The 13,021-nt window shown below is 45.2% G+C and overlaps 1 protein-coding gene across 4 annotated transcripts in view; it reads left to right on the forward strand.

Moving 5' to 3' along the window:
- The first annotated feature begins 861 nt into the window (after positions 1-861).
- IMPDH2 (inosine monophosphate dehydrogenase 2) overlaps positions 862-13,021 on the forward strand; it is a 36,642-nt gene continuing 24,482 nt past the window's right edge. For 3 of the 4 annotated variants that reach the window (XM_048491672.1, XM_048491673.1, XM_048491674.1), the window contains exons 1-6: positions 974-1,123; positions 6,658-6,706; positions 7,003-7,104; positions 9,191-9,265; positions 10,884-11,090; positions 12,902-12,989. In XM_048491672.1, coding sequence (XP_048347629.1) covers positions 1,026-1,123; positions 6,658-6,706; positions 7,003-7,104; positions 9,191-9,265; positions 10,884-11,090; positions 12,902-12,989 — 619 coding nt within the window. In that variant the 5' untranslated portion in view covers positions 974-1,025. Of the gene's footprint in view, positions 1,124-6,657; positions 6,707-7,002; positions 7,105-9,190; positions 9,266-10,883; positions 11,091-12,901; positions 12,990-13,021 lie in introns of all 4 variants that reach the window. The other variant, XM_048491675.1, reaches the window with a different exon arrangement.

Consider the following 13,021-nt stretch of genomic DNA (forward strand, 5'->3'; position numbering starts at 1 on the left):
AGGTAATGGCAAAATAACTCTGAATGTGTCTTGCCTTGAAAACCCTACTGATTTACCATAAGTTGGTTGTGACTTGATGGCACTTTCAGTAGCCAGTCCTGAGGGTTTGTTTTTTTGGCCATCAAGTCATCTGATATATGGCAACCTCTGGCGTGGGCTTCAAGGCAAGAGACGTTCAAAGGTGGTTTGCCATTGCTTCTACACCTCCTTCTGCACCTCACAATTCTGGTATTTCTTGTAGGGTTCCCATCTAAGCACTTGCCAAGGTCAATTTCTGAGATCTGACGAGATCAGGCTACCTTAAGTATTACCTAGTCTCAATAGAGCGCAGCCCAGTCTCATCCCCCGTCCCGCCCAGCCATTTCTGAATTATGTGGTCTGGGTGTATCTCTGCCTCCAGGGCAGCTTTTTCATCCTCAGTTTGAACAGCAGCTTACTCCCGCACACCGACGTTGAAAAGCCGCCCCTTCCTCAAAATCCAGCTTTTCGGTGAAGCCTCTTCCGTCTCATTCCGCCAAGCCTTCATTATAAGGTCAGAAAGCGGGTGGGAGGCTAGGCGGCCGCAATGTGCACGGGCTGTCAGTTCCTTGGAACTTCCCATACTAGATATGAACGTTCTCAACTACAGAGAGGGTAGAGCGGCTCCTTTCAGAATTTCCTCAAGGTAAACCACGGTGGATTTCCGGTTTAAACCGGAAGTCCAGCCTATGCATTGCCTTTTCACTGAGACTCAACATGCGGGGGGGGGGGGGAACAGACACTACTTACGCAGCGCAGGAGGCGGAGCTTCGGCGGTCGGCCTCCCGTCCTCGCGGCGCTGTTGCTTCATTCCTCTCAGGGGTGCTCTCGTGGCGGGCTTTCTTTCCTTTGCGCCTTTCTCCTGCGCATGCGCCAACCGGCAGAGGCCGTCCGGCGTGTTCTGTACGAGAGCGAGGCAGAAAGTCGCGCGGCGAGAGGGAGCCTGCCGCGCACGCTCTCCTTTTCTGCCGCGGGGTCGAACAAGGCGCGGGCACTGACCGACCATCATGGCTGATTACCTCATCAGCGGCGGCACCGGCTACGTTCCAGACGACGGGCTGACGGCGCAGCAGATGCTGAATTGCGGAGACGGCCTCACGTACAAGTAAGGAGACTGGCGCGGGTAGTTCTGGACGGCTGACGGCAGGGCTGCCCCTCCTCTTCTTCCACGCGGTGCCGGACTTGGAGGGCAGCAGCCAGCGACGCATCGTGGGCAGGACATTGCATATGTGCTGTTTGTAAAAAAAACGTGTGCACCCGTGCAGTAAAGAAATCTTGTTATTTTATTACTACCAGCCTAAGGTGTCAAGGTTAGGTTAGATCTGCACATGCGGCAAAACGAAGTGGGAGGAAAATTGAGGTAGAATGAGCTGAGCCACCTCAGGCTGCAGGTAGACTTTTCAAGTGCCCCGGTAGCCCAAAAGCTTGGGCGAAAAAAATCCCGCCCCCCGTTGGGTAGTTTTTCTTTAATTTATGCATCTGGGGTGGTCCAAAATGGTGTGCCCAGCGGGGCTGTCGGTTCTCCGGGCTTTCTGCTGCTTGTATAAAGTCTCCCTAAGACAGGAATTCCTTCTGGGTCTTGTAAAGTGATTTATGCACCGTGAGCTTATGGGGATAGTCAGGTCTAACCTAGTTGTACAAGAAGGTGACAGAATCCCTCGGAGGAGGAAATTGACTGTACCTCTTGAGGGGGTGTGTAGGAGACACTGTTCTTCAAAGGTAATATATCGGGGGTAATATATCTAGTCTACTCTCTGTTGCGAGACTTTCTAAATACAGGGAAGCCATCATCTATCGAAACAGTCATCTCTTACCCCCCAGTAGTCTTTTGCCACCTCATTCAGTTGACATATGTCTTTACCACACTGAGGAAAAAATGCCGTCCATTCTGTGCATAGGCTAGAATCCTCACCCAAAAACTTCAGAAGAGGCCTTGTGGAACTGACACCTTAACTTAAAGTGCAGAAAGGCCTTACCTTTGCAAACATACACCCCTTTCCCTCCCCGAAGAGTTTTTGTAAAACTGTAGAGTAGCCCTTTTCCCCAGACTGAACTACAGATCCCCTGTACTTCACTGGGTGAACTAAAGCTATCCCAGAAGACAATGGGGCGATAACCTCTGAGAACATAAGAAAGAGCCTTCTGGATTAGACCAGAGTCCATCTAGTCCAGCACTCTGCTACTCGCAGTGGCCCACCTTTGGGAGCTCACAGGCAGGAGGTGAAAGCACCTCCCGAGCACCTGGTCTGCTAAGGCATTTGCAATGTCAGATCAAGGAGAATCAAGATTGGTAGCCATAGATCAACTTCTCCAGAAATCTGTCCAAGCCCCTTTTAAAGCTATTCAGCTCTATCTCTTGGATTACTGAATCTTGGTGCTCCATGGGCTAGATATCCTCTTGAAGCAAATTACTCCCTTGATCAGAAACCTTTCTACTCTACAGACCTTTTGTCTTTTGTCCTGTATAATCCCCCATCATGTTTTGGGACTTTGTAGAGGTGATCAGTTTCCACACAAGAGCCTAAAGCCAACCTGGCTGAGTTTTTTAGGGCCTTTGTCTCATTTGCTCTGTCAAACTGAGATCATTTCCCAAACTTCCTTTTGGGTCATCCAGATTATCTCTGCTAGTGATGACAGCCATAGAGCCAGGGCTCCATTTGGTATAATCTTTTTTATTACATCGATCTGTGCAAAGGCTAGACCCAGGACGAAGCCACATCGCTCCACGTGGCCAGTTTGAGCGTGTTCAGATATACTTTGTTTTGCCAAAAAGGCATGTAGGTTTGCGTAAGAGCCTGTAAGTGGTAGCGTACGTACTCTTCTGTGCTCTGAACAGCTGTGATTCATGCTGTTCTTGTTAGATACGCCTCGTCTTTAGATAGGAAGGCTTAGCCATGTCTGCCTTCTCTCTGATTTCCTCCACCCCCACCATGCTATCTGCAAATGGAGATTCATATCTATTTATTTATAACTTAAATGTGATAGACCACCCCTGAAGTGCTCTGGGCAGTGTACAATACATGTTTAAAACTAGACAGATTAAAACCGATCATGATAACATAAACCATAAAACCATAATACCAAGTTCATATACAATGATCAGATGACAGTGATCTGTTCACAAGAGGGATGAGGAGCATTGTGAAATGCATTTGTATACATTTCATAAGTTCCTCCTGCAGCAGGCATTCTCACAACGTGCAATATGAGCCATGCTCTGGAAATAGTTTTTACACCACAGGCTGACTATTTCTTTATCAGCAACCACCCCCTTCTGAGAGGGAAGCTGCTTATAAATAAACTGTTTATGTTTGGAAGCAAACTTTGCTGCTGAGAAATAACTTCCTTGAGAGCGGACGTAGTCTTCCATACCTACCGATGCATGCAATAAAAGTATAAGTTGTTAGAAAAAAAGGTGTTTGGCGCTGCTTACAGGTTCTGAAGTTCCCCAGATACAAAGCCAGGCCATTGGAGTTTGAGCACAGTGTCCAGCTAACAAGACTGCTGGCATAATCTAATTGATGTAAGAGCTACTCTGAGATGTGGTAATGTTATGCGATGTGGTCTTGTATGTATGTAATAATGTTACCCAAATACAGGACTCTGTCATGGTCCCTTTTGAAAAACTTAAACCAAGGGGGAAATTTAGACTGGGATATTAGCTGTCTCTCATGCCCCTGGACTCAGAAAGTGGTCTCTGTGTTCAGTTGATTTCTTTATTATAAAACAGCATCAGGAATAAGAATTTAGATGTCTGTTGCCAGAACTAAGCATAGACAGTGTTGCAGTCACCATTATACCCCACTCTGGCTGACCAGTTCCCAAGGGGGGAATAGCACCCCTCCAGTATCACCGTCTGTTGGAAGAAGAAACTGCCTTCCCCCACCAGGGTCAAAACAGCCCACCTTCCACACTACTGACAGAGCTACAACAGCAGGTGTCGCACAAGCCTGAGAAGAATCAAACCGATGTGACAAGCATATTAGGGAGGGGTAATGAACAAAGACAGGTTTCCATATCCCAGGCAGGAGTTAAACTGTGGCAGGATCAAACAGTGGCTGATCATGACACTGTCAAACGTGGCATCATGCTTGAACACCCAGTCAACAGAGTAACGCCTACCGTGTTTCCCCAAATATAAGACAGTGTCTTATATTAATTTTTGCTCCCCAAGATGCACTATGTCTTATTTTCAGGGGATGTCTTATTTTTCTGGTGTTCTGTTCGACGGGCATGCTTCCAAACAAAAACTTTGCTACGTCTTACTTTCGGGGGATGCCTTATATTTCGCACTTCAGCAAAACCTCTACTACGTCTTATTCTCGGAGGATGTCTTGTTTTCTGGGAAACAGGGTAATATAGGTGCACCCTGGGTATCATTCAAGGTGGAATAACAAATTAGAATGCTGTTGTAGAATACTGTGCGGGCGGTGTCATTTCAAAGCATTACCTCGTAACTAAGTTCACAAAGCAAATTGGTAGAATCTTACGTTGCCCTCTCCAATATTTTAATATCGCAAAGATGACCAAAACAAACCTCCATATTTAGCAGTAGTAAAAACTCTGAATGCCAAAGCTAGGATGCAACACAAGGAGGAACCTTGGCCTCTATGCCCTGTTCTGTTGGCCTTCCAGGGAAACTGGTTGGCTGCTTTGTGAAACATGAGGCTGAACTAGATGAACCGCTTGTTTGCTCCAGCAGGGCTCATCTTACGTTCTTGCAGTATTGGAGGGAGGGGCTGGTTTTGTGCTTAGAAGTTTTCAAGTGTCATCTTGTTGGCCAGTGTTGGAAAAAGAATGGACTCTTCCTCTGTCCCAGCAAGCTTTTTTATGTATAGGTTACATTCACTTTTTGAGAGGACTGTGTTGGATTCAATTGCGGGAAGTTGTTTAATTTTTAACCTACCCTATCTTGATGTTCTAGATAGGGTAATGGTATTTAAAAACAAAACTCTAAAGATAAAAAGTAAATTAAAATGCAGTGTTGATAACATGACACATGCCTCAGGATCGCATCAAGAATCCCTCTTGTTCATGATTCATCCCCAGTGCCTGATATTCATGGATCTTCTCTCCATTTATCTAACACGGCTAACAGCTCCAGAGTGAGGAATAACAGTTTGAGAAAGGAAGGTCATGGCTGGTTATTCTGGAAGATATCCAAGTTAAGCTCAGGGTTTTGGTTAAAGTTCAACAAACACTTCCTGTTGAACAAATTGACGACTATCCTTCCTTGGAGGTTTTCCGAAAGCTAAAAAGCTGGACTGGTATATGGAAGAGATGGTTTAGAGACTGGGTGTTAAAATATGTAAGTCGTAATTGAAGCTGCCTTTACTGAGGCCCCTTCCGCACATGCAAAATAATGCACTTTCAATCCACTTTCAATCCACTTACCAACTGGATTTTACTGTGCAGAATAGCAAAATCCACTTGCAAGCAATTGTGAAAGTTGATTGAAAGTGCATTATTCTTCATGTGTGGAAGGGGCCTTAGCTGCACCATTGGCCTATGGTTTGTGTACATTTGTTGGTCCTAATAAATGGATTTTGGTCCTGTCATAGGTCTGTCAAGCCCACTAATAGCTGAAATGCTTTTAAAGGGACATAAATGCAACTGCCCTTTGTCAGACCTGCATCTGCTTTCACACACGGGCCCAACAGATGCTTCTGTAGTCCATCTCAGAAAAAGATGTTATTAGGGTTTTATATTCCTCCACCACAGAACTCAACGTGCTGGACCTTCTTTATTGTAGAATGCTCCTCCTGGGTCCTAGTGCCTACCTAGCCGTACCTACCCTGTTTCCTCGAATATAAGACATCCCCAGAAAATAAGACGTAGTAGAGGTTTTGCTGAAGTTCGAAATATATGGCATCCCCCAAAAGTAAGACGTAGCAAAGTTTTTGTTTGGAAGCATGCCCGACAAACAGAACACAGAAAAACAAGACATCCCCTGAAAATAAGACATAGCGCATCTTTGGGAGCAAAAATTAATATAAGACACTGTCTTATTTTCGGGAAAACATGGTAGTTTGCAAAAGGAACTTTGTGTATGCTTATTTAATCTTGCAGTGTTGAACATCTATTCTAGGAATATAAAGGGGTACAGAGTACAGAGCAGAGAATCTTAATTGGTTGGCTGGATAATATGGTCAAACTGATGAAGATATCAAAAATGCAAGTTGACTGTGGGGAGCATTCTTGCCACTTACCAACTTGATGGTAAATAGTGAATTAACTAGTCTTATTATACTGGACTTAGCCACCGGGAGATTATGAATCATTATCTATCCACAGAGTAGGATTGGCATCTTCAGAGGCATGTCATGGTCAGATGTGTTTCTCTCCATGGCACATCATACCGTGACAAACCTCTGAAGGTGCCACCCATAGATGTGGGCAAAACGTTAGGAGCTAAAACTACTAGATTACAGCCACACAGCCCAGAAAACCTACAGTACCCAGTTGATTCCAGCTGTGAAAGCAATACATCTCTGCCGGTTCTTAGGCTCCCATGGGAATAATTTTGACTTATCTTACAAGATTGCCGTGAGGATCCATAAGATGTAATATTTTTAGTTTACAGAGCTCGGAATTTAAATATGTGGGGGACACATTCTTTCCTCTTTCTCCTTTATACAGTGACTTCCTGATACTCCCTGGCTACATAGACTTCACTGCAGACCAAGTGGTAAGCACGAGGCTAATTTTTATAATATCTAAAGGAAATAACATTGCAGCAAAAATGACAGAAGATTCCTTTGTTTGCTGCTCTTTATAGTACTCACAGAGCAACTTCCAGCGCTAAATATCTGTGAGGCTTTTGTGCACTGCTGAGCCGCCCATGCCCCTGGAATCCTAAGCATCTCAGTGTTTGTGATGAAAAACCAAAATCTAAATCTCATGGTGGCTAAGATCATGAGAACATGATGGCAATATTGTTGGAAATAAATGCTACTTCAGCCCAAACTCTGTGTTTGTTTTAAGGATCTGACTTCTGCTTTGACCAAGAAGATAACTTTGAAGACTCCATTGGTCTCCTCCCCTATGGACACCGTGACAGAGGCCAGCATGGCCATTGCGATGGCAGTAAGTAATCAGGCACAGAAGAAGGGAGGGGTGGGGATTCATCCTGTCTTGGGCCACAGGGGGCGGGAACCATCTTTGCCTGCAGAAATCAGGGCCATCTCCTTTTTTCGTAGTTGAAACACATTTACAACGTGGACAATTGCTTTAATAATCCTTTCGATTCAGCGCTGTGTCGGCAGGGTGGAGCTCTGCTGGTCAGTCTGTAGCCCTTCTAGGCATAAAATGTGGAATTTCCTTGCATTCTTGTTTCTCCTTGCAGTCCCTTCTGACCCATACGTAGATCATTCCCAGAGCTTTGGGACCTGTACAGAGAAATAGCTGCATAAATTGCGGAGGGGGTGAAGTGAGGCCGGGTAAGGGGATGAGATTAGCACCCCCTCCAGTGCATCTCCATGGAGGGAAAGGGGTGTTTCATTCTCTGGTTCTACTTTGCTCCCACCACCCAAACCTCATGGCTGTTCCTCTACATGGGTGATGAGACACTGGGGATAGCTTTTTCAGGGGTTGGCAGGGGCTGCAGGAATGGAAGAGAAGAAGAGTTTTGGATTTATACCTCACCTTCTCTCCTGTAAGGAGACTCAAGGTAGCCTACAAGCTCCTTTCCCTTCCTCTCCCCACAACAGACACCTTGTGAGGTAGGTGGGGCTGAGAGAGTTCCGAAGAACTGTGACTAGCCCAAGATCACCCAGCAGGAATGTAGGAGTGCAGAAACACATCTGGTTCACCAGATAAGCCTCTGCCACTCAGGCAGAGGAGTGGGGAATCAAACCCAGTTCTCCAGATTAGAATCCACCTGCTCTTAACCACTACACCACGCTGGAGAGGAACACAGGAGACTCCTTATGCGCTTCCGTACGTGGATGCTTGGATAAGGAGGGTCTTGGTTTCATTCTATTCTTGCCCCTGATAATATAGAATCTCCTTTCCTCGTGCCTTCACAGGAAATCTGGATTAACACAGTTTTGGTTTGTTGAAACTTGAAGAGAATTCTCTGCTAGTTGGGGGGACCGAATGAATCGTGAAGCCATATTGTCCTTCAGACTACTTGTTTGAAGAAATGTGCTTCTGGCGCTGTTTAAAGCTCTTTGGCTTCCTATCCCTGACTGGATCTCCCCCCATCTCCTCCTCTTTGTCATTCTTCCCACTCATTGGCCCCTTCTGCACACGCAAAATAATGCGTTTTCAAACCATTTTCACAACTGTTTGCAAGTGGATTTTGCTATTCTGCACAGCTTCAGAGAGCACTGAAAGCAGTTTGAAAGTGCAGTATTCTGCATGTGCGGAAGGAGCCATTGTTCGCTGGTTTTCTTTCTGTCAGTCGCCCCTTTTGCTACTGACTCCTGTTGCAGTTCCTTCAGTGATGCTCTATGGGCCTCATACGGACCTTCACTTTTCCAGACTGCTTTGCTCTGCTCATTCAACTTCTGGCCATCTAGTAACGTTTTTATCCTGCCCTCCTTCTGTGGAGCTTGAGGCTCCATGAGTGGTTTAATCTTCCTGCATTTTAACCTCAGAACCAGCATGTGAAGTAGGTTGGGCTGAGAACGTTATGGACTCAAGGGAGCTTGATGTCAGAGCGGAGAATTTGAAATATCATTTGGAATAAGAAGTTTTCTAATGTGGTGAAGCATCTTCGCGTACAGTGCAGACTTATAAAAATTCATTTTTCTCCCCTAATTTCTTCATAAACTGCCTCTGCTGAGGGATTCCGGTTGGAACAAACACCAGCTAAAAACTGAGCTTTTTCATATCCTTCAGAGGTATTTGTCCACGCTTTTGCCATCTTGCCTTGTTTACATGTTCTGTGCAGAGCTTATCACTGACTGCTAATAGAGGAATGTTAGCTGTTAGTTATTCTAGTCTCTTCCAATGTTGCCTTTGTTCCATATTTACTAGCCAGTGGATCTTTTTGGTTCTACCCTATCCATCCTTACCTGTGTCCTTCCTTAAGGTGGATCCATTTCACACAAAAAAACTGCCCCAGCTTGTGAGCCCTTCTGCCGCCACCAGTCTTTTCTTTGTTTCTTGACAGACGGCAGAAAAGAAGCGATGCTCTTGCTAACATTTTCCTCTTGTATATTTTCAGCTGACAGGAGGGATTGGGTTCATCCATCACAACTGCACTCCAGAATTCCAGGCCAACGAAGTACGGAAAGTTAAGGTAAAGGTCAACATTTTGAGGAATATCTGAGCAAATATTGCTGGGGAGAAGGGTCAGGATGGCAACGTCATAAGTACAAACAGTGATTTGGATCCAGCAGGGCACAAGCAGAAACATGGGTGCTTACCTTTAAGGCCTTACGCGGCCTGGGACCTTCGTACCTTCGGGACCGTCTTACCCCCATATGTCCCTGCACAGCCTCTACGTTCATCAGAGGCCAATTTGCTGGTGGTCCCTGGCCCCTCGATGATGCGGCTGACCTCTACCCGGGCCAGGGCTTTTACAGCTCTGGCCCCAGCCTGGTGGAACACCTTACCACCATCTATCCGGGCCCTGAGGGATCTTGGAGAGTTCCGCAGGTCCTGTAAGACCGAATTGTTCCACCGGGCCTTTGGGGGGGGCCGGCCGCTGATGAGCGCTCCTTTCCCCCCCTTCTCTTCCCCTTTTACACCACGGGTCTTAATACTTGTGGGGGCCCTCCGCTCTCTTATCTTATTTTCTTCCAGGGTGGGTTTATGAAGTTTTATGCTGGACGCCAATGTAATTTTGTTAATTTATTGTTTTAATGGGGTTTTAATGTAATTGTTGTTTTATTGTGTTGTTCACCGCCCAGAGGCCTTCGGGGGAGGGGCGGTATATAAAATTAATTATAAATAAATAAGTAAATGGTGTTCATGCAGTTCCAGTTGCGCAAAATCTTGCACACCACCTTATGCTTTGCTCTCTATGTATTATAGTGCTTTATAGTGCTCACAGATTGAATGTGCAAGATCTTGTAGGGTCCAGTAGCTGCCGTGCTCCTTTTCTTGCATTTCTGCTTTCACAAACACTGTAGTGCAAATTTATTTTATTTTATTTTTATTTTATTAAACTTATAGGCCGCCTATCCCCGAAGGGCTCAAGGCGGCTTCCAACATGGCTGTTACATCAACAGCAAATCAACAGCATAAAATACTAAAATCATTAAAACCTAAGAACTGAGCAGCAGTTTACAACAAACTATAGGTTAGACAACCCAATTCATAAATTATTTAGGACAGGCGCCCCGCCGAAGGCCAATAAAAGAAGGAAAAAAAGGGGAGGAAGTGGGCAGGGCCTGCGATGGAATTTATACCATCAAAAAGTTTACATCAAAATCAAAAAGTTTACACTGGATCCAGCCCATTGCATGGTTAGTTATATCTTAAGCAGGGTTAATGCTAACCAGGGTTTGAACGCTGTGATTTTTCTGCTTAGAATCCCTAAAGCTATTTTTGTGAGGATATGCTGTGATGGTTCTGAGGGTGGTTAGCATCAACCCTGGCTGATATTTGCAGCTATGGTACATTCAGGCAGGGTTCTTCAGCCGCTAGTAGCTGGCAAGCTGTGCACATTTGGCTTCTTGTCTTTTCGTGACCACTGATCTGTGCAGTGAAATTCAGAGTCTGGGATGCTGCTGGGTGGCTAAGTTCTTAACCATGTTTGAAAGCTCCTTGTCCTGCTCTGCTTCAGTTCTGGAGGCCTACTGCTTAGGGGAAGTCTTTCTTGGTCAGCTATTCACTCCTACGCCTTGTTTTCTGGTTTACCAAACAACTCTTTTCCCCCACCCCCTTTCTTTCCTGAATGTGCTACGGTCCAGAAATACGAACAGGGTTTTATCACAGACCCAGTAGTCCTGAGCCCCAAAGATCGGGTCCGAGATGTTTTCGAAGCGAAAGCCAGACATGGGTTCTGCGGCATTCCCATCACAGACAACGGGAAGATGGGCAGCCGGCTTGTGGGGATCATCTCGTCCCGAGACATCGACTTCCTGAAGGAAGAAGAGCACGACTTGCCTCTCAGTGAGGTCAGTGGAGTTCCTAACTTTTCAGATGACTAAGGTGGGAAAATCTGAGGTTGTGCTAGGGCAGTTGGGATAAAATCTGCAGTTTGCGTGTGTGTGTGTGTGTGTTGGCTGAGGGAATGAACACATGACTTCTAGCAGTGCTGGAGCACAACCCCTTGGCTTTCTCCTCTTAATGCAAGAGGAAGACATTGGCTATCAAAAACTGCACGAGGTTGGTCTTAATGTTGCCTCTGTATCCAGGCATCAGGTTTCATTGCTGCAGCATTCCGTAGTGCCTGAATGTCCGCTCTTCTCTCCTGCGCTATCTTTAGGCTGGGCTGGACAAAACCTGGCATTTTGTGCCCTTCCCAAGTGTGGTCTTAAATCATCTCTAACCCCCTCCTCCCCATACATACACACACAGGGGGAAAGAGAGAGAGAGAGAGAGAGAGAGAGAGAGAGAGAGAGAGAGAGTGTGTGAGAGAGAGAGAGACAGAGACAGACAGAGACAGACAGAGAGAGAGACCTGCAAAAGAATTCCGAGGCATCTAGGCGAGGCTGGATTCTGTGCTTTGATGCTTAACACTTCATTGTCCTCGTCTGAATCCAGTTCATGCTGAAACTTCGTATTGTCTATTGCACCCAGATTTTGCTCTATTTCATGTGGAAGTCAGTGGGGCTACCATGAAAGCAGTTTAAGGATTGCACTTTCCCTGTGATTCTTTTTTAAAAATCTTTTTTAGTTAGTTTATCATTTAGGAATACATGTTAATTGGCAGACAATCTGACTTAAAGTGGTTCCACTAATAGCAGAATATGATCTGCCACATAAATTATAAACAACGTACTTAACATTTGCAAGTGATAGTTACATAAGAAAAAGTGGTTTAAGATTCTAGTACGTATAGTGTGAAATATATACATACACACACACATACATAGATACAAAATAATAATAAGTAGGTTAACAATAATCTTAAGCTATGCAGATAACTATAGGATTCTATTTTGAGGGTCAGAATTGTATAGGTAATGTAATAAAGGATCCCATACTTTATAAAAAAGGATCAAGGCATTTTCCGTGTATTAAAGTTGTCAGTTTGTCCGCTGTTCTGTAATCTTGAACCTTTAACAACCATTCATCATATGATGGAACTTTCCCTGTGATTCTAAAGGCAGGTTAAGCCAAGAAAATAATCTTTGTTAACTTAATACATAAAGTGAGGCAGCTGAACGGCTTGTCCTGGGGCCTCTGGAAGGAATGCTGCTCTGTACAAACACAGTTCCTGCATGTATAGAAAAATGAACACATGAAACTGCCTCACACCAAGACAGAGCACTGATCTGTCACGGTCATTGTTTGTTCTGACTTTCCAGGGTCTCAGGTGAATGTTTTTCTCATCGCCTAGTACTGATCCTTTCAAGTAATGGCTGAGAATTGGACCTAGCGCCTTCTGCATGCCGAGCAGGTGCTCTGCTAATGAGCCATGGCTTATTCCGAGTTGTCAGAGACCATTCTTCCTGATATGCTAGTTTTCTGTGGGCAGGGATGTTTTTGGAGACTTGCTGAAACAGTACAGTAAACTGTTTATTCATGTTGTGATACTTGGAGCCTGATGTTGCCCCCCTCCCACACTGGGATTTTGAATTCTGGTAGCTCTTCTTTCAACATTTCTGGCATGGTAAATGAAATACAGTGGTGCTAGCCGAGAGAGTCTCTTGCACCTGTTTTCGCTACTGGATATCCCTGTTCAGCATTCCTCTGTCGCTTGCTTGGTTTGGCCCAAGTGGAAACAATCCCATACTTTTAAAGTTCTCATTTTTCTTCCCAGATCATGACCAAGCGAGAAGACCTTGTTGTAGCACCCGCAGGGGTAACGTTAAAAGAAGCCAATGAAATTCTGCAGAGGAGCAAAAAAGGTATCCATTATGGGACATTTCTTCCTCTCCTC

Source organism: Sphaerodactylus townsendi, linkage group LG03 (genome assembly GCF_021028975.2).
Source record: "Sphaerodactylus townsendi isolate TG3544 linkage group LG03, MPM_Stown_v2.3, whole genome shotgun sequence".
In the NCBI taxonomy this organism is placed as follows: Eukaryota; Metazoa; Chordata; class Lepidosauria; order Squamata; family Sphaerodactylidae; genus Sphaerodactylus; species Sphaerodactylus townsendi.